Below are 21,728 nucleotides of genomic sequence, written 5' to 3'. Positions count from 1 at the left end.
GTATTTCAAAGAAGATCTTTTTGTTTATTACAATGATAGGATTTTTTCCGCCAGTCCCCTTAAGCCATGGAACCACGAGATAACAGGATAAACAGATACAAATGAGTACCGATGGACCAGACAGAAAGTAATGAAATTTTACCCAACAGACTGTAACTTATTTCCCGGATTAGTAAATTTTTCGGACTTTAACTTTATACCCCAAAACCAAAAGTTCTTCCTTGAATCAAGAGGACTGGTATACCAAGTTATCAGCGGCTAGGACCTTTTCATCAAGTTGTCGCAAAGATGTATACAGAGACAACAGACATCACGATTTGAAGAAGAACCTGTCGGGTTTACAATAGGGGGAAGAGTCAGTAGGTACAGAATGACGTGAACCTACGCTATCTCAACTCCGGACTAATCCACGAGGCTTTCGGTTCTGTCGCATGAATTTTTGATGTATTAATTAGTTATACTATCTATACGTCTTAAAATTGAACGCCTAATTTAAAATAAAGAATATAAAAAACATATTTTTAATAGTTATAGCTATAGGGTATACTAGCTTCTTGAAAAATCAAAATAATATTATTTATACTCATTCGTAACCACATATATGTTATAAGTATTTCAATTTAGATTATTCGACTAGAGTAAATTCTAGAGTGTTAAGGTAGTGACATTTTCTTTAACCACAAAGTACGAAAACTTTTAAATACAGAGTGGTTTTGGGGCTGGGAATAAAAGTTTGCTATAAATTATCTGGAAATGTGAGAATAGTAGTCTACTGTAATTTGTATAGGTACATTTCTAAAACGTTTACTACAAAACAAAGTGCAATTTTCGTCTTAAAAATATCATTTTGTATTAAGAAAAGTTTTAAGGCTCGGTATCGCCAAAACTGTGCGAATTTTGTACTCGTCCTTCATTTTTATTTACTGTAATACACTCCAGTGAGCTTCTCCCACGCCTAAGATTATTTTCTAAAACTAATTCCATATTATATCAAATGAAAATTCTTAGAAATTAATTAAAATTATTTTAAACCTTACCGTAATTATTTACAAAAATAATGTCTTTACTGAACTATGTCAATAGGACAACAATATTTCAATAAGACTTCGTATAATGTTAACGTCATATTTAATTTGAAAATTTAATTCATTCATGTATACAACTAGCGTGTTACCATAATAAATTATTGTTATTAAATGTTAACGCGTAACGGTAGAAATATACGGCTTTATTTCAAAATTTCAGTAGAGAGAGTGAACTAAAATCGAACCGACTCTCGTCGACCTTTCCCCGCGTGCAGGACTTGTCTCTGGTGTTGCAACTGCGGGAATGCCACCCAACAGATGCCAATGACACGTTAGAGAAAGCTTATATGTTTAACCAGAAAAAGATGCGGTAAAAGCTGTCCTATGACGATGAGTGGCTGGGCCGCGCCGGACCCAAGGTCACTTATCGGGGTCAGTGTGTCTTCAGCCGGAAGCGTCCACTTTCGTTCCGCCGCCGCCGCCGCGCCACCGATATCTGACTAAATTATCGCCCGGAGTTCGCCTGATCTAATGATCTCGGAGGTCCGCCAACGGTTCCGGCTAAGGAACATGGGTAAGTCCGGTCTCCAAATTGGCATCCTCATTGCATAACTCAATTTGTTTAAACTTACTATCCTCCAAATGTGTCACCTAAACATTATAACCGAACAGGGGAATAATATAATCGAAAATGAGGATCTTCAATGATACTGTTCCTTAAGATAATATTTTGATGAACGCGTTTGAAACACTCATCGAGGATTTACTCCTGTACATTAATGGAGAGGAAACGCTAATTTCTACTACAACGGCCAGTACATAACCGCCGCGTAGCAAAGAAGGACACGGGCTTGGCCTATTTAATATGGTTAAGACCAGAGAAAGTATCAAGTCTTATATCCTGTCTATGGTATCATGTAAAAACATTCTATAAGGCAACTCAGAGTATTAATACTTGAGTAGACCAAGTATACTTAGGCCAAGGCCTAAACATATTTATTTACTAGAAAATGAAACTGTAAGGAATTACTTGATAGAATTCCTGAACTTTACAAAAATAACACTTTCGTCATTATTCTATGGACTTGGAGTTCTGATTTTACACTGGAAATTGGAAAAGATGCGTGACAGAAAACGTGATGTTTCAAGAAACACGTCCGGAGTCACATACGAGTATATTGCAACTAGGAAAGTGTTTCAGCCGTGCCGGCGAATTATACTCTCGATTCTCCATTCCTGGTGAGCCAGTATAATTTAGTCTATTGTTCACTATTCATTCACTTACCAGGTTACGGATGGGCGAACTTTAATGTATCGACACTAAGGAATATTTTGTACACTGTTGACGCGTATATTATTTTATATAGTTTATTGTATTAATCTGTCAAAATTAAACCCCAGAGAGTCGTGCAAATATGCCTTTAGGGAGCTTAGATTGCTGACCCTTCCGTGTCTTTATATTCTCGAGGTGGCCTTGTACTGCCGACTTATATGCGAGTTGGTACGGGGCAGGGATTACTACCAATATGGGACTAGAGGCATGGATAACTTTCGAGTCGAACAGCACAGAACGGCAGCTTTCGAACACTTACCATCTCAAGTTGGAGTCGGACTAATCAATAGGCTCCCTGAGGGCATCAAACAACTGAATGAAACAAAAAAAATTCAAAACTCGACTAAAACATTTTCTTATGTCAAAGGCATTTTACTCAAGTGATGAGTTCATGATGGGCCACTGGGATGAAAATTTTTGAAATTAACAACCTCGAAACCCCCGGTTCTGATACATACAAGAATCGTATTGCATTGTATGCATTTACCTTAACCAACATCATTTATCTGATGTACTTATGTACTTTATATACTTACGTTGACGCATGCCATGCAATATTGTAATTGTTTCACGCAATAAAGAATATTATTATTATTATTATTATTATTACTGGTTTACTTCTTCATAATATTAGTGCTCTATTGCTCCATTATTATCGCATGATACTATATGTAATACTAAAAAGTTGCAACCCAGTAATAAAAATTGTAATTTTGTTCAGATAAAAAGGTTGTCAAAAGTATAAACATTTAATTGTGTACATTACTTGTTTGTTGATTAATTAGCTCTTATCAACTGGTTCCGTCCAAATTGACTTTTCAAATAACAACAGAAACGTTAGTCTGTTTCTACTTAATCTAGGAATTTTAATGAGTAGGTTCTCATTTGCAATCTACTCGTACTTTCTTGCGGGCAGTGTCAATATCTTAAAGGCTATATTATTAAAATTTTACAATTGCATTAGGTGTTAACGGTGAATACAATTATGTTGTTAAGAGCCTTCAGTGAAATGACTTTTAGTGTTACCCATAAGAAAAACTGTAAATAATAACCTCATTATCGTAGAATTACAAAAGATAAATAAGCGTCCAAAAGCTTTTCAATTCTCTGAAGTTATACTTTTTTTTATCCAAACGAAAAAGGTTTAAGAAAATGTAAGTAAAAAAAGTTTTTAGTTTTATCAGATAAGCAATAAAAATATCCAAAATATGTGCGAGTGCGTATTAATAATATATTTAAAATGAAGACATTTATAATAAATCTAAGATGAAAAATATGAGCGTACAAGTGAATGATGTTTCATAATATTTTTACAGGGTTAAAATCAAGATTGCAGCCAGTACAGCCGGTTCTTAAATCAATTTTAAAAATCTCCTAATATGTTGTTCGTTATTTAATCCGGTTTGGTGTAGGGTGTGAAATATCCTTTGTATCAACTAGTTTTCAAACAACACGTCTTGATGGATAGTGTGTTGAATAGACTTTCTTACTTTTTTATTAATAATAAAATAACTTACATTTTAACTTGAATATTTTTGAATACATTTATTAATTTAAATAAAAGTAATAGAATGTAAACAATCAATAGGTAAACTTGTACGTGCTGCCTTTGAACAAAATGTATTTTAGCCTAAATTAAATTAAGTCCGATTGAATCATAACTACTAGTTCAGTTAGAACAGCAGATACAATTGACTCTGTTTAGAGTGTGACATTATAATTTGGCAATATGTAAGGTTATGAAGATCAGTCCTCACGCTTATAGCCTATTGATTCCTTTTTTAATATTAGATTTAGGATATCGTTATAAGAAATTGTCTGTATCTTAGTATGTATTGATGTCTCATAAAAATGTTTAATGTATCATGTGTAATGTTTTAATTTGTAATGTATTATTTGACTTGACGTATGCAATGTTATGTGTTATCAACACAGATATTTGTTTGTGTCCAGTATCTGTGACTGATAAAACTTGTATAACTGTTGTATACTTGTACGTAACGTTAATGCACTTCTGACTCTTCCTGTCTCTGTCACTGTTATTACTTGCCTTCTCACTTGTCTGTCACCTACTTACTCTTTCGACTGTTCTTTTCTTTCTTTACTGTCTTTACATCAAGTTTGTGATTAATGAAACGATTACAAAATAGTATGCAGTATTTATTACATTGTGTAAAATAAAGTATTTGTAATTTCGTTTTAATCTTACCATATCAACTTTTATTTGTAATTTCAATTAAGAATACTGAAAAATTTTCTATATAATTTTAGATTGTTTGTTTACATTTGGAAAGCTTAGCTTGAATTAAGAAGAACTCATATCTTTATTCAAGTTGAGTTTGACATTTCAAAACACATTCTTTGTTCGATGACATCCAGTGAATAGTGCTACAGTATTTGACTAAACATATACGCTAAATATTCTGCACAATGTCTAAAGGCAAACATTGTGTTAAACCTTGTTGCAAGTATTGATAAAAAATGGTTCTTTACAATAGAACTATTGATATTTTAAACTGTTCACTGTGTTATATATAACACTTTCGATTGCAGAAACTGGTTTTACTACTGTAAATACATTGTACTCAAAGACTAAGTATCAGCTACTGAAAGCTAACAATTTACTAACCACTTGCATGGACAAGGACATTACTATTTTAAGAACAATTCTCTAAATATATATGACAGTGTATTTTACCAGCTGTGACTGCTTTCAACTGAAAATAAACATTGCTTCAAAACGTTCTTAATAGTAAAAGTTGCATCGATAATACTGACTTGTAACTTAAATATCGGGACTACTGAAAACTGCACATTAGCCTACGCACTGTTGGATCGAAAGTCAAAGCTTGACAAAAACCACACAAAGGCGAATCGCTGGTACGATCACAATATTTTACTTCATACTCACTGTTTCTGACCTGTCCGACTTACGCACGTATGTAAATGTAGACCGTGTTGTCTCCACAAACTAGTCCCAGCTAACTGAGATTTTCTTTTCCAGGGCTGACGAGCCGAGTTTGTCAAAGCACATGTGTTTTCGAATCAGACTTTGGTTTCACGTTAAACTGTGCTTTTAAAAAATCTGGAATATTCCGAGTGAGAAATCTTGGCGGGGTCAAAGGATACGTCGGACTCGGTAAGCTTGTGCGTCTTTAGCGCCTCTCTTTGAGGTAATTAGCGCTATCATCTGTTTATCTTACTTTACTATAGACCTGTGCCTTATACCCTGGGAATCACCATTTTGTCTCCTTGGAAAATAAATTAAGTCTCAATACACTTTGTACGCGTGTCTGAACATTTTCAGTCAGGAAATTTCAATCTATTTAAACATAATAAAATTACTATTTATTTTAACTACGTTTCATTTTAAAGAAGTCTTTGATCGTAAACACTTATATTTGGCCAATTAATAACACAAATCGCGCTTGATTAAATAACATTTCATTCAACATTAGAATAGTTGCTAATTTGCTGTCCAATTTTTTGTTTTTCATGGCCGAAATTTTATCTGAAATTGTATTTCTGTTAAATATACGTCATACAGTCAAACTATTAGACATTTCCAGCTGTAAAAAATCACAGCGAAAACTCTTAGTAATATGCCTCATTCTCAATAAATATCTCAGTTATACACAATATCAATATTGATATATATTCCACTATTTTTTATTTCCACCCATTTCTAAAAAACATTTTTTTATTTTTACAGATGAAATAGTTGAGTCTTAACCTCGTTTTACAATAAGAGCAATATGTAAAGTTAATATTGACTCCTTTTTTCCTGCATGATAGTTTTAAGTCTTATAACACATATTGGCTTTTACTAACTGATAAGGGCTCATGTAGCAGCCAGGTGTATCTTTTTCATGTTCTATCATATTACCTATTTTTACTGCTTTCTACATTATCCTAAACACCTTATCATTAAGTTATGTGTGTTGAAAGGTAAGTTTGCCTAGAATGTACTCAATCAAAACTAACAAAAAAACACAGTTGTTAAAATGACATATGCAAAGATTTTGAAACAGGATTTCTCGTCTCTATGAGTGAACCCGCTATCTAATTAGGACCTTGTTTTTGTCACATTGCAGATTAGAGTAATCTGGACAAGACTGGACACTTTCTCCGCCAACTCAGAGACAATATTGCGACAGAGTGTCCGTCTGTCCGCGGTCCTGGCCCTGACGTGGCGGTAACTGGCAACAATAGTCAAGCTATCTGATAATCGTACATGTGTCTATCCTGGTCCACATTAGCCTACTTAGATGGTGCATTCTAACCCTCGAAGTTTTTGTTAGCAAGGGGTTTTGTTACAGCGGCTGTGGGCCAGTCTTACCAAATATCGGCCTATCTGTACCTCCACGTTGTGACGGCGACCTAGTAACTGCGTTGAACTTGGTCATGTAATACAGTCTCCCATAAAAGGCTAAGACGGGGGCAAAGACTTACCAGGCAGCTCTGAAGCTCTCGTGAAGAGGAAAACTATTTATAGGTACACTTACAGTAAATTATAATTCCTTAGCCGATGTTTCCTGATCGAATTTATTACCTGAAACAGTTCATATTTCTGAAAATCTGGAGGAGTATAAACTCCTATGGAAGTTAAAAAATTAATATCAGCCTGAGTGTTTATCGTCAGAGAGCAAACCCGGAAGAGATGAATGAAAAGATCCAAATATATATAAGTATGAAATGTGGATGACTGAAGAATTACGTTTGAAGTCGAGGAGTACATCGTTTTCTGCATAGGAAAGTGATTGATTACTTAATCAGCTCCTTACAAAAATCGGAGAGTAAATGTAATGTGTTTAGAACGTTCGGCGTACTACTTTTAAGGGCATTCCTTAGTGTAGCAGCCCAAGATCTGGCTGAAGATGGATGTCGTCCTCTCCTTCGTCATCCAAAAGCTTTGCGGGTCTTCCCCAAAGACGTTCTCTAGACGTTCCACAGGCATCACTAACTCCTGAGTGTAAAACCATGTATGTATGTATCTGAACCACGTTCTGCTCGTGGTCTTTCCTTTCTTGCTAGGTGTATTTTAGTTTGGGTTATCCATAATTGGCACTTAGACTTTCGTACCAATTGCATATTGATTTTTCATTGATTACAATATTCAGCGAGTTTTTACACTATCCTGATTGTGTCGCGTTGGTCAAGAGTGTGTCATAGTTACTTTTGTGCGTGTTTAGAGAATGGGAATGTCTAAATATTCTAATTGTATACATAAAGGTAACAAGCAGAACGAGAGACGAGATCAATGGAGTCTCCATGGACGAGGAGTTCCTTCGGTAAAGATGATAGTGGAAATACTCCACAATCACCAACTAATAATGTCCAAAAAATAAGCATAAGTTTTTTGGCCAACCATTAATTAGCCTCGGTTTAAACAGGCTTGATAGTGCCTCGGAGTTGTTTTTGCCCTTCCTATAAGATCCGATGACTTGTTAGCAGGTTCTTGTCGCTCAAGTTTTTCTCTTGTGTGAACTTGGACTTGATGGTAATACTCAAAGTTGTATAACGTGGTTTCGAAGAGTCAATGCAATCAGTTGTAAACTATTCTACTTTTCTTTGGTTTGTGTGTTTCTTTGGAGGGACGTGACCTGAGAGGTGGGCTGGACTTTATATTTAGTGAGATATTTCTTTTGCTTTCGCTGACGACCATCTCTTGCTTGAGGAATCAGACGAGATCTTCAGACAACTCTGGATCGCATGTAGGGATAGTTCAGGTGCTTTCCTTTAATTCGTATAAGTGCAGTCCTTTTTCTCAGTTAGCCAAGTTAAAAAAGACTTGCCTCATTTTTGTATTCGTAATTTTATCTTTTCTAAAATAAGGATAGAAATTTTGTTATCAACAGATTTCTCTGTCCATGCTTCAATTTGGTGATAGCTGTGGCTGTTCAAAGCAGTAGCATAATTTGTTATTTATGGTTTTATCCTTGCTACAGTGCACGACTGTGGATTACTAGGTTTCACTACGGACACAGAACCGGGGTGCTGCTGTTTTTAATCTGTAAATAATACTTCCTATTGTTACTTGCTTGTTCCATCATTTCATTGATTAGACATACTGTAAATGGGCTATCATCTGGTATCTTACTTGGATGGTGCCGTACCCGCAAGCTTTTTGGATTCTGCGATGGGCAAGAATAAAAGTATTTAGTTCCATAACACGTCTTGTGTAATTAATTTGCTTATTTGGGAAAACTGTTTTCATTTAATAGAAATGTAATCGATGGTCCCTTTAAGTCCCAAAAACATTCAATGCGTGGAATCCTTAATCCGAAACATGTCTGTCAAAACTATTTTAGGTAGGCGTTGTACCTTTCAAAGTTACTGCAATTAATTTCTGATTCCTTCCTGTCTCACTGCACAAGGTCGGGGTCTCTAGATCTTTAACACAGGATATTATTTTCATCGTAACCTAAACGCAAAAACAAAATGGGAAACGAACGAATAATATGAAAGGAAGTGAGTGATTGGATGACCCTTTTTTTTAATCCCTTTCATACACTTGGGATGGTTGGAGGGAATGTCCGATCATGCAAATTTTTAGCAGTATAAATGGTCATTTAATAAGATCTAAAAGTGAGCGTCATATAGGAGAAACCTTGTGAGCTGTTAGTGAATTCTGTGGCTAATATTATTAAGTGAGAAGTATATCCGATACATGGCAAATAGCACAAGATTGAACCTGTAAAGATATCTTCCCCTTGTAGTTTGTATTCTTGTCTTGTTGAATTTTAACGTGGACAAACTAATTATGATATCAACCTGGGATTCTGAGATTGCCAGAGTTCACCCGGATTGTTGACCCGATACCACAGGACTCTTAGTTAGTTTACCATCACTCCAACTACAGATATTTAGGCCTATATTAGTTAGTGTTTCCACCATCACGAGTAAGAGCGTTTATAGTCCGAGCAATTCGTTTTCCAGCTCATTTGAAATGGAAACTGCTATAACGACTAGTGACGACGACTTGATGAAAATTTACAACCTACTAAGAATCAAATCACAAATGACAAGAGTCAGAGAGGATATCTAGTCAACCGCTGCGCTCGTAGCGTGAAAAAGCCAGAACTAAATTCTAAGGTAGACCCATTCTTTAGAGATATCCTGAGAATAGACACATCTTTTCTTGAAGTGAACGAAAGTGTTCTTACTCGGTATTCTTATTTTCGATGACCGGGAAAAGCAATAAAAATGTACAAAAATCTCCGAGCACAGCTCCCAAAACAGCATTATCACTGCCTTACACTGTGGCTAAGAGGATATACTACGATCTGTTGCATGCTACATCAAACGCAGTCAAAGTCTTTTCATAGAAGTAAAGTGCTATTAAAACAAATGTGACATCCCTTATCTGCCAAGACGTAGCATTGACAAAGTAACTGATGACTTTCCTACAGCCAACATTTTAACGTGAAGCTGACACCGGTTTAACTGCACTTTTGCAAGGTAAATCGTCAGCTATCGACAAATCAAAATTAATGCAAATCAGTTATGTAAGTTTTATCCAAGACACTGAGCGAAGATCTTATGGAGCTACGAATCTAGTCTTGTGATGCTGAAAGGTCAAAAGTTTACTGAACAGAATCTGACATTTTAGTAATGAAACAATCTTATTAACCAAAATCTTGTCAATAAAATCTCCAGAGGTTGCATTGAAGAGCTATAGCTGATGCTGGAACTGCATTTCATTGCCTAAGGGTAACTCCATTAAGCTTAGACAACGATGAGAGAAGGGCTTAGCAGCGACAACCGCCTCGAATATCTCGGGATTCACAACCGTGCCGTCCTGGATGTTGTATAGTCGTCAATATAATATGTTAGTATAATGTGCTATAGCAGGCGATGTATTCACATATAATGCTCAGAGTGTCTAGATTGATGATAAGGCCCTAACACCACACTACAGGCATAAAACACCAGTCTGAGGCACTGTAAGGTTAACACAATTTATTATAGCTAGTGAAATAAGTACTCGAATATAAAGCACACTGGTTATGTTTTTCAATGGCAGAAATGTTCCAACTTTCTTCTTTAGACAAACGAAATATCCCAAAAGACAATTATTATAAATCCTACTGGATTACCATATGCTCTCAAATCCCGTAGATATGAGATATGGAACTGATGGAAAACCTTACTTTCGCTCCTCATTCAGTTTCTTTATACCAGGCCCTGAATCTTATGGATGTTAAATAGTGATGCCATCAGTAACCTTATATAGATCCTGATTCATTCCAAGAGCATCTCTTAGAACAATAATTCTAAGTTCAATGAAAAACTTAACCTCCTAAAGTACATTTATATCGTTTCACCAGGCCTAAAAGCTCGTAACCCCCATCAAGGACATCATCGCCATCCCTTATCACGACTCCGGTGTCGACAAACAACATTCCCATATATCATTGATTGTTATTGGGGGGGGGGATTCCCTTCCCCTATTTTTTCTATATAGTTTCACTAAGAATCCAGACATTGTGGCCCCAATATTAGGTAAAGGTATTATCAGAAACATTTACTTGAATGAAGAATCAAAATATTACGACAGATGTTAGGAGCAATTCTTATTCTCGTGTTCTGACCATTTTTACTTCAATGGTTACTCCATGATGCTTTGAAATAACGAAATTGTGAGGAATATTTTCTGGTGCAAGATGCTGCTTGTGTCCTTGAGACATCATTTTCATAACTGGTGAAACTCCTATCCCAGGATATCATCCATGTTTTTGCACCTGAGGCCTGACATTTGATGTGGCATCTAGTTGTTGTGTCACTGACTGATCTTACTCTAATATTTGTATGTCACCCTGTAACGTTCTGTATCGCTTAATAGATATGTCCTTTACATTAACAGGTTCAGTAGAAAATTTGGTTATAAAGTATATTATGTTATCTCATTTTTATTAGATAGCATACTAAAAAACTTAAATTTTAATATTTATTTAAAAGTATAAAATTAATATATTGTTTATTTATAATAATGTGTTTACCTCCAATTCATAAAATAATAGATTGATTGACTGATTATCAAAATGCGATACAAATTTGCCACGTTACACTATTTATCAGACACGTCACATAATTATTTCACATACCACGAGTTGTCAAAGTGTTTAGTAGTCTAATAAGCTTTTCAGATTGGTTTAATAAGAATATAAACTCCTAAACATTGTTAGTAACACTGTAATAAATGAAATATTGATGTCTTGTAATTTATTTACAAAAATATGCAATTGTTGAAAGGTATGCTACAGTATTAGCCAAAATAAACAGTACTGAAATGGTAATATTTTATTATGGTAAATACAATAACTTTACATATAGATTTTACCAATAAATACAAGTCAAAGGAAGCAAAATTGGTTAAACTCGGGTATTAACATGTTGAATATGACCCCCGTTCAGTTTGAGGCAACACTCGTACAGTTCTTGTAGATTTATCATCATTTTCATGAATAGGGGTTGTTACACGCTTACTATGCTGTGGCCTCTCTACAACAATGTCAGGACGTTCAAATCCAAGGAAACGTGTTGTCTGCTTCTTTATCAAACCATTAAGGTGCACATGACATCCATCAGTAAACCACACATCACTCAGAAACTCAGGTTCTTCATAGCATATTGCTAAAATTGAAGCACAGTACTAAACTCTGGCTAGTTTGTTTCTACAGTTCAAAGGTTTTCCAGTTTGTATCCTGTAGGGAAAACCACCAATGTTTTTGAACATTCTTCGCGTTGACGTATTTCTAATATTCGGTTTAAGAGAAGCTCGCATTAAGGTACGGTTACTATGGATGCGAATTCTGACGAAAATCTGTTCTGACGAGCACTGACGAGTTCGTACGAAGTCGTCCGAACAAACAAAAGCCTGTTTTCTAATGATACTGTTTACAGTGGGAGCGATTTTTGCGTCAGAAAAGACACGAAGTCGTCAGAACGATTTGAGCGATCAAACAAAATTGATTTTTTTCGTGCGGCCAGCAACCTATTTCACCTTGTGCGTCGAATTTTAGAGTTATTAACTTAAATTAACCATGGATATTGATGAATAAATTAATCGGTCTTGTGTACGAGAACAAGTGTTTGTGGGACATGAGAGATAAAAATTACCACAACAGAGATCTTGCTCGGAAGAATCGGGATAAGGTTGCAGCAGAACAACACAATTTTGGGTGAATGTGGGTAAAATGTGGCTTTTCAGTAAAACTATTTTTTTAAAGGAAATTTATTCTTTTTATCAAACAAAGGTTGTTTATTTCTAGGGTTAATTGTTACGTCAATCAGATTTTCAATAATTTTATGAATCTAATTTGTTTTAATGAGATTGTTTTGTTATAATTAATAAATAATTGTTATTTGACTAATTAAATACATTGTTACATACATACTAACAAATATCGGGTTAACATAATTATTCTGTTTTTACCCTTTTCAACGACATTATTTTTAATGACGGGCTTTCAAGAAAATATTGTTCATCGAGTCCATCCATTTATTTAGCTACGCGGCTTTGATACGTACTGACTATCAGAAGATCTGAAAACGCGCACACTGTAACCGCCTTGTTCTGACGAGGGTTTCGGACGTACTCATCAGAACAGATTTTCGTCAGAATTCGCATCCATAGTAACCGTTACCTAGGCTTCTTTTCGGTGACTGTAACACTTGCTGCAACACTATTCCATGGTTTTCATTTGTACAGACAGTAGTTGGGCAACCTGAAAATGTCAAAACACTACCTGTTCTTCGAAATTTTTCAACAACAGTAAGAATCACAGCATTACTAGGCGGGTTTTTGTGGAAATGTGCCTGAAAACCTAATGAAGTGTATGACAAACCTGGCCCACCCGCACGTCCAATTCCGTATGAGCGAAAATAATGCTCTACAATAAAAACTTTCTTTACCATTGTTAGCACCATGTTAGCAAACACTAACCTCAAATAAGAAAGAAGTAATGAACACCAAGCCGTAGCAATAATCGACAACTGAATCAGCTGATCGAGAAAGCAACTACAGCTGATTCAGTTTCAGTACCTACTGTATATTATTATGGCTAATTCTGTATTTTTTACAACATGTATTTATTGGTATTATCATTCTTGTTATGTACCTATCCCTTAGTTGTATATGTTTCTATGTGTTGTATCACTCAACACTTAATCACAAGCTGTTTCGCGCCCGGAAACTGTTACATTCCATGTGATACTAACCCGAGACGTTACAAGAGAGCTGTTACGTCTGTTGCTAATCCAGTTTCGCTCCGCCTTTCGCCGTTAGTGGTCATTTTTGCATCGTACTGAGAGTTGCTGTGTTATTTTCATAGATCAGCTTTTTGTATTCTAGCCTATGTTGCTGTTTTGTTACCTAAAACTTTGATTTCTCTACCTTTCGGCATAAGTAGAGTATTGCTTACTGTCAAAAAATCTAAAAACGTTGATAAATTGTTAAACTTTGAAGAGAACTTTAAATTTATAAAACAATACTTAAACTATTGTTACCAAACAGGCTCAATAAACAGTAATAACAAAGGCTTTGGTGAATCTTTAAATTCACTATGGCTGGTTTTGTAAATGACTCCTCATCAACAGAGCAATCTGACAAGCGTTGTTAAAATATTTCCACTCAGGTCATAATCACGAGTTTGCTCGTGTAGATCTATAGAATAGAATTTCTAAATTAAATTAAATTTAAACTCCTAAGTTTAAAAATATTCACTTTTTTACATTGCGTAATAATATTGTTCCGAGTGATGAAAACTAATATTTTTAGTTTTTATTAATGTTTCCCTTCTCAGGTAGTGCAATCGAATGTTGGTTGGTTGTTACTTTAAATTCCTGGCCTTGAAGATAACTTCCCTGGAGAGAGAGAAAGTAAAACCGTTTATTTGATTATGCCATAAGGAATGACAGGCATTTAAAATAGAAATTTTAAATGGCTGGAGATAAAAAAATGAAAAACATCAGGGAATAAAATGTTGTTTTATTTACTCGTATTAATGGCTTAGTAAAAATGACATGATTTAATTAAATATTTTTTAATTACCTGTACAGTATTTCAATAATCTTTTCCTATAAAAAAAAACACGCAATTCACGTAATTTTTCGTGTACATACTGTAAAAAGCTCATGTCTCTATTTTCAACCGTTTTAATTTAGGCCTTATTACACGAAGTTCCAGAATTATGTTTCAAATTCTACTACTCCTCATGGTATATTTAAAAAATTTTCTACTTTTCCTGTTCTCATAAATGCTGTCTTAAATGGGTGTGACCTAATTTTTCTTCAAGATTACAAATGAAAACCGATATGCTTAAGGGAACCCTAAGACAAGACATTGGTTTCTTAAAATGCCCTTGTGTATGTATGGCTGTTCATGCTAACTCCACATGCCTTGGATAGTTTTTCTTTGGCTATGTTTAAAATCAATGTAATTTCAAAATATCTACATATTATTTATCAATCTCAGTTATTTCCGTAATAGACTTTGCAAATTATTTTATGTTTTATACGATTACTTGTTAGAGGAACAGCAATATTCAACAACCGTTATAGTAACTCTCTCATGGAGAACCGAGCTCAAACAGTAAACAATCGATAGTCGTTCTAAGACATTAACCAGAGTGATAGCTGTAGACATAAATGGACCGTAGCGATAGACCGTTACTGTTAAGGGGATCATGCCAGTAATAGTGGTCTGGGGTAATAGATATTCAGTAATTCATTAGCGCCTCCATCATAGAATATAAACCCGTTCCTCGGAGTCTTCATACAGTGGGGTAAGGCAAGTATCGGCATTATAAATTAATACCATTACCGCTACAATATTGGTATTAAATTCGCTGACGGGATGACTGTACCATCAATTTTCTAATCAAGTTTTAATTAACTACATAATTTGTGTGTTTTTTTAACTTATAATCACTCCAGGTAGTGCTTGAAGATAGAGATAAAGTATTATGAGTGGGTACATATTATAGACATAATAAAACCATTACTATCGTAACAGTAACATTTCCAATTAATTCATCTTATAGCCGCAAAATGATCAATGAAAACGCTATGACTTGAAAAACCTCCAATATAATCCGCGTATAACTGAAGACCAACTCCATTTCTTGACCAGAACTATTGCAAAATGTACCTCTGTTTTTTGTGTTTGTCATGGCACTCGCGTTAGTTGTGCATTTGTGTAGGAAACAAATCTAAGAGTGTACAGCAATAAGATAAACCAACAAGTCCGTTTATGAATCTATTTAAGTACAGATTATTTGTCCACGGTTTTTGCTTCCTTTCTATAATGACCTGTACTCTATACCCACTGAACGGTTTAACAACTCCCCATTACTATCCTCGCCGCGCAAACGGATATCGGGGATACCCATTTCTATTACTTGAGAGACTTCTGCAAAAGGTGGGCAGTGATGGATAAACCAAATAGAGCAAAACCACAAAATAACGATGCTATATAGTGTTCAGTTCACATTGATGTCTATCCATTGCAGCACAAGTGACCCTCTTGATAACATTTTAAAACTTGATTAAGTCCATAGGATCGCTTGAAGAACTCTTATTTCAATAATTTTCAAAGCTATTGTGGATAATTTTATTCATTCACTTGTAAATTAATCGTAAACGTAGGGTTTTCTATATTAACCTTTTGTCTCTAAAGATACTAGACGTACTGTACATTCTATGAATCGCGTAATATTCTGAACGAAAAATCTGTTTCAAAGTGATTTGTTTTTGCATCAATCCATAACACCACTGATAAGTTTTTTAAGGTCTTTTCACTAACAAAGAACAGACCTGCTGATTACGGTTTTCACCAAAGGCGTTGTGTCCTTGACTCCAAACGTATTCGGTCATTCCTGACAATTCCTAATTTGTATAGACTCTCCCAACGCGGTAAGACGCTCGGATTTGCCACTTGATTTACGCTTATATGATTAGTCCAGGAGAAATAGCAGTTAAAAATGGTCAAATAAATAAATGTTTTTCTTACAGCAAACTAATGGCACAATTTAGTCAATTACATCATAAATAAATAAAAAAAAACATTCCGAACCAAAATCGTCTATTAGGGGGTATAGGAGGGGTGGTTTTTTAGGGGTGAAAATAGGGTTTTTGCAATTTGTGAGTAAACAATGCATCCTATTGAAAAAATGTCAAATATAAAAGTTGTTGGAAATGAAAAAATCTACAACTTTATATTGTAATCATTTTTTTCCCTAACCTCAAAAATTTCCCAAAAAAATTCAAAAAACCATTTTTTTTGGTTTTTAATTTTTTTCTTTTACAAAAATGGTTCGATTGAGCTGAAAGTTTGATCAAATATACTATGTTCTATTCTAAAAATACTGTATTTTTTTCATTAAGAAATATTCAGGCGTTATAATAAAATTTCACTTTAAAAAAATATTTTGATAATTAATTTTCAATCACCATTTTGAAACATTTTTTTAAATCAAAAAAAGGTTCTCTGACGGCTCATTATTTTCGTTTTTTTGTCTATTTGAAGAAATGAAATAAAAAATATGTAGTTTAATTGAAAAAACTGCAGAAAAATTGAAAAATAAACAAAATATTGACATTTTTTCATTATACATTGTATTATTTACGTGGAAAAATTGTTATTATTTATTTAAATTATAATTTTTTTTTATACCAGTGCTATTTGTAAGCATTAAGCAAAATAATAATGAATCATGCATATTTAACAATTACGTGGAAATTTTGCATGCCGCGAAATGCTCTATTTTGGTTACAAGGTTTCTTCACAAAAAACACAATGATGCTCAAAATCAAAATCACATGCTTCTTTCATAATCTTCTTCCAATAGATTTTTTTTCTTGTTTGTTCTTTGGAAGCTGTAACAATTGATCGAGGTCTATTGTATGCCGATCGACAACCATCATGAATGTGTTCTTCAGTCAAATTTCTGAAATGTTTTGTACCGCTGATCATTGCTTTGTTTACTTGACGAAATAAGAGTATCTATCCCTCGACTTTTTATTTTTCACCAAATCTCCATCGCGGCTTTTACAAATGATACAAGAAGGTACCTTTCCCACCATTTACATGAATCTATAAAATGCAGAAAGCACGATAAAATTAGTATACTGAAAATACGTTAAAAATTACTAGATAAGTAGCATGAGTAAAATTGTATGTACAGAGACAAAGATTTATGATCTGTATTATTTTTAATAATTTTTATTGAATAATTTGTATAATATTTTGTTTCGCAAAATTTTAAAGTTTTACTTACGATTTGTATTTTATATGGACAAAAATCTTGTAAATTGCTAATCACGAGGCTTATTTCACGACACTACTCCAATATAACTTGACTGACGACAAAGCAGCTGCTTATTGAATGCTTAGAAACATACTGAGACCCGTATAATAGAAGAAGAATAGGATTGACCCCGCCCCTTTTGCTTCAAGGACACTATTATATACCTGTAATATATATACCTGTAATCTAACTTTTTCACATTCAACAATGTTTCTAAACTTTTCAAAATATTCGAAAATTGTTCAACATAAAAAAAGTTATAATTTAAATAAATAATAACAATTTTTCCACGTAAATAATACAATGTATAATGAAAAAATGTCAATATTTTGTTTATTTTCAATTTTTCTGCAGTTTTTTTTCAATTAAGTTACATATTTTTAATTTCATTTCTTTAAAATAGACAAAAAAAACGAAAATAATGAGCCGTCAGAGAACCTTTTTTGATTTAAAAAAATGTTTTCAAAATGGTGATTGAAAATTATCAAAATATTTTTTTTAAAGTGAAATTTTATTATAACGCCTGAATATTTCTTAATGAAAAAAAATACAGTATTTTTAGAATAGAACATAGTATATTTGATCAAACTTTTAGCTCAATCGAACCATTTTTGTAAAAGAAAAAAATTAAAAACCAAAAAATGGTTTTTTGAATTTTTTTGGGAAATTTTTGAGGTTAGGGAAAAAATGATTACTATATAAGTTGTAGATTTTTTTCATTTCCAACAACTTTTTATATTTGACATTTTTCAATAGGATGCATTGTTTACTCACAAATTGCAAAAACCCATTTTCACCCCTAAAAAACCACCCCTCCTATACCCCCTAATAGACGATTTTGGTTCGGAATGGTTTTTTTTTATTATTTATGATGTATTTGACTAAATTGTGCCATTAGTTTGCTGTAAGAAAACATTTTATTTTTTCAATCAGGTAATACGACTGGACTAGATATGCTTCAGCTCCATTTGGCCGCATTTGTTGGAAATCGGGCTTTGACCTACCCTTGAATTCACTAAGTTAAGTTTGTCAAGTATTGTCACTCTTCAACAACAGAGGTCTGAGACCAGTGATGTTACAATACAATCACATCAGGACAATCAGTACAGTCGCTGGAGTCATTGTTTCAATGAAGCTCGGCCCCTCTAATCATATTTGACATAAATCAATCAGGTCTTCATTTTGGCGTCAAATTATAAAATTACAATGTCAATTATTATGAAAGACTAACAAAGCTTTCAAAATAAAGTTGTTAAAAACAATAAAAATTGTTTTACCTAGAGCTCAGCCTCCTTGGTCCAAACGTTTTCAATACAAATACTTGGATAAGACATAAAATATTGATACATTTTGATGAAAGCTGTATATAATAAGAGGTCCAGAACATTCATTTGATTCTACTCTGCTATATGGAATGTACGTTCTACGTTTTATTAAAAACGGGCCTTGGCCCTGGTTTTGTACATTACCTTTTATTGAAAAACGAGTTTAACATAAATCATGGTTTAAAACACGAGCCAGTTTCTTAGTATGCCATACTCGGCACATCCAAGCAGAATTTGAATAAAACCCGTTAATAGAAAAAATCCAGGCCTAACTTTTTAATCAATAATTACATATCGGACTTCACTCCCTTTCTTTAAACATCTTTGGGATTTAATTAGGTATCACCTATAAAACAACAATAACAAATTTCTTTGAAGAAATTTTAAATCAACATAATATATGCTGGGAAAAGGTCTAACTGGGCCAAAATAAAGTAGGCTACTGAAGTTTTATATTTACTAGAGGAAATGTACCAGATTTAACAAAAATATGGCAGAAGGTTCAGATTTTGTTGTTTTAAAGAGACAAGCTTAAACAGATACGTCCATGTATCGACCAGTAAAATTGGCCGTTTTTGGTAACATTAAAAAAGTCGCGAAAATATATTTTCAAAACCTTTAAAACAAAATGTTATTTCATTGTAAATAATTTATTCGTCTGGAAATAACAAAATTACTTTGTTGTTGTTGTTTAATGTCACGTTTCAAACACAAAGGAAAGAAAATAAGGCAAAAAATAAATGTATGAGAACATTCTATCTAAGATAAAATTACCGAGCATCTTGTCAGGATATTGTCATTGACACTTAGCTACTAAAAATAATCACATAAACCGTATAACTTTTCTCGCGAAAGAGCAAAGAATAAATTCTGTAAACTTTTTTTAATATTTAACTTTTTGACGTATTTCCCACCTTATATTTGCTATATATCTAGTACTGAGTTTCTTCCTAATTGAAAATTGTTGTTACTAAATTATTAGAGTACACATTGTCTTTAACCCTGGTAGAATATTAACCAAAGGTGATCTAGGTACATAAGTTGATGGACCTCTGATTACAATAAAAGTGTGATTGCAGGGTTCAGTGTTGGCGATGAACTCGGATTCCGGCAATCACTGTCGACTCTGGAGAGCAATCGGCGGCGGTCCACGGACACTCAGGCTGCTCCCAACATCGTCACCGCCGACAGCGCAGAGGTGAGAGAGTACATTGGTAACTTTGCTCTTTTAAGTTCATAAGTTCAAGCAAGATTCTAAATATCAATGAAGCACTTCATTTTCTAGACAATCCAATAAAATATTTATATCACACTTTCCTGAGATTTCTAATAGCATCAGCCTTGAAACAGTTAAATATACATAGATATAAAGTGAAATAAGAAATCCTAGTTCTAATAAATAAAGTGTCCTATGAGTGTAGCAAGTTGTGATTGAAATAGTCTCCGTGCTGCAACAATAAGTATACGAGTAGGAGTTGACTTCGAAACATTATTTTACAGAATTATTCCTTGACACAGAACGTAGTGAATGTTTAACCGGACCTTGACAATCAAGTTCTAGGAATTAATTAAATTGAGCGATATAACTCTTGATAACAGCGATCGGCACTGATAAGCCTCTACATATTCATTAGTTTTCTTGCTTTCTACTCAGTCTGTTGTAATATGTCGCGATAGTGGAATTCCTAAAAAATAGCTTCTTGAATTCAAAAACCTTTAGCACTCCCAAAAATTCACCGATTTATCAGTAACGTTTAAGTAAACAAAAACGGCAATAGTGATCAGAATGTAATTGTGCGAATTAATGATTATTGATAAAGTGTGTATAATGTGTAAACGCGTAAACTAACATTATCAATATCAAAAAATCAAATTAGTTCTGAAGTAGAATACAATATTAGAGAAGATTGTTTGACATCAGACACATTTCAAATATGATTTGAGATGCTAAACTGAATCTGGACAGTTGTGCCTGTATTGGGGTTTTGTATTGCTGATTGACATTCAGTCAACAAAGTAGAATCGATGCGTAATATGAAGCAATACACGATAAAGCTTCATGCATTGTCCTTTTTGTTCGTTTGAAAATTCGATGTTTTCAATTAATTTATTTAGAAAGCTAAAAACTGTTATAGAGTTTATTATTCCTATATGGCTATAATGTTATAATCAATCAATCTATAATTTGTCTATTGATTATTACAGCTAAACTGCAATGCCATATGAAGGAAGTCAATCACACTAGTCAATGTACGAATTTTCTCAAACTTTCCTCTATGGTAGTAAAAAATAAAACTGGTCTGGTCACACTGTAGTTATAATCTCCGACTAATTGCCCACTTAACAACGAAAGAATTTCTTTTAAATATTCACTAATATGAAGAGCAAGCGTAATCAACTGTAAGGAGTTTTTGAAATTGATACAGTTACTGTTCGTGTGTCCCCTGTGGATCGCGAGCGGTCGCCGCCGCACAGTTTCCGCTTACATCACTCACTCGTAATTATATTCTCTTTGGGCAACGGATCCTACGGACAGGTGATGTGAAGTAATAGCAACCACAGACCTCCTGCCTGTACATTCTCAGAGGCCGTTTAACCACTGAAAGGAACTATCATCTTATTCTTGCATCATTGTTCCATTTCAAACCATATTCCTCGTATATGAATTTTGCTCTGGAACGTTTTACAAAGCTCAGTTCAATTCACACAGTATTTTACACTTGGAGTTGCTGTG

General features: G+C 34.0%; 1 protein-coding gene across 3 annotated transcripts in view; it reads left to right on the top strand.

Moving 5' to 3' along the window:
- Positions 1-21,728, top strand: part of LOC124359510 — an 86,986-nt gene that overhangs the window by 28,673 nt on the left and 36,585 nt on the right. For 2 of the 3 annotated variants that reach the window (XM_046812302.1, XM_046812301.1), the window contains exons 2-3: positions 5,363-5,497; positions 20,074-20,192. In XM_046812302.1, the coding sequence (XP_046668258.1) occupies positions 5,363-5,497; positions 20,074-20,192 (254 nt within the window). The remainder of the gene's footprint in view (positions 1-5,362; positions 5,498-20,073; positions 20,193-21,728) is intronic. The other variant, XM_046812303.1, reaches the window with a different exon arrangement.

Source organism: Homalodisca vitripennis, chromosome 4 (genome assembly GCF_021130785.1).
Source record: "Homalodisca vitripennis isolate AUS2020 chromosome 4, UT_GWSS_2.1, whole genome shotgun sequence".
NCBI classification, from domain to species: Eukaryota; Metazoa; Arthropoda; class Insecta; order Hemiptera; family Cicadellidae; genus Homalodisca; species Homalodisca vitripennis.
The sequence above is the reverse complement of the archived record's forward strand: the minus strand, read 5'-3'. Positions and strand labels throughout refer to the sequence as shown.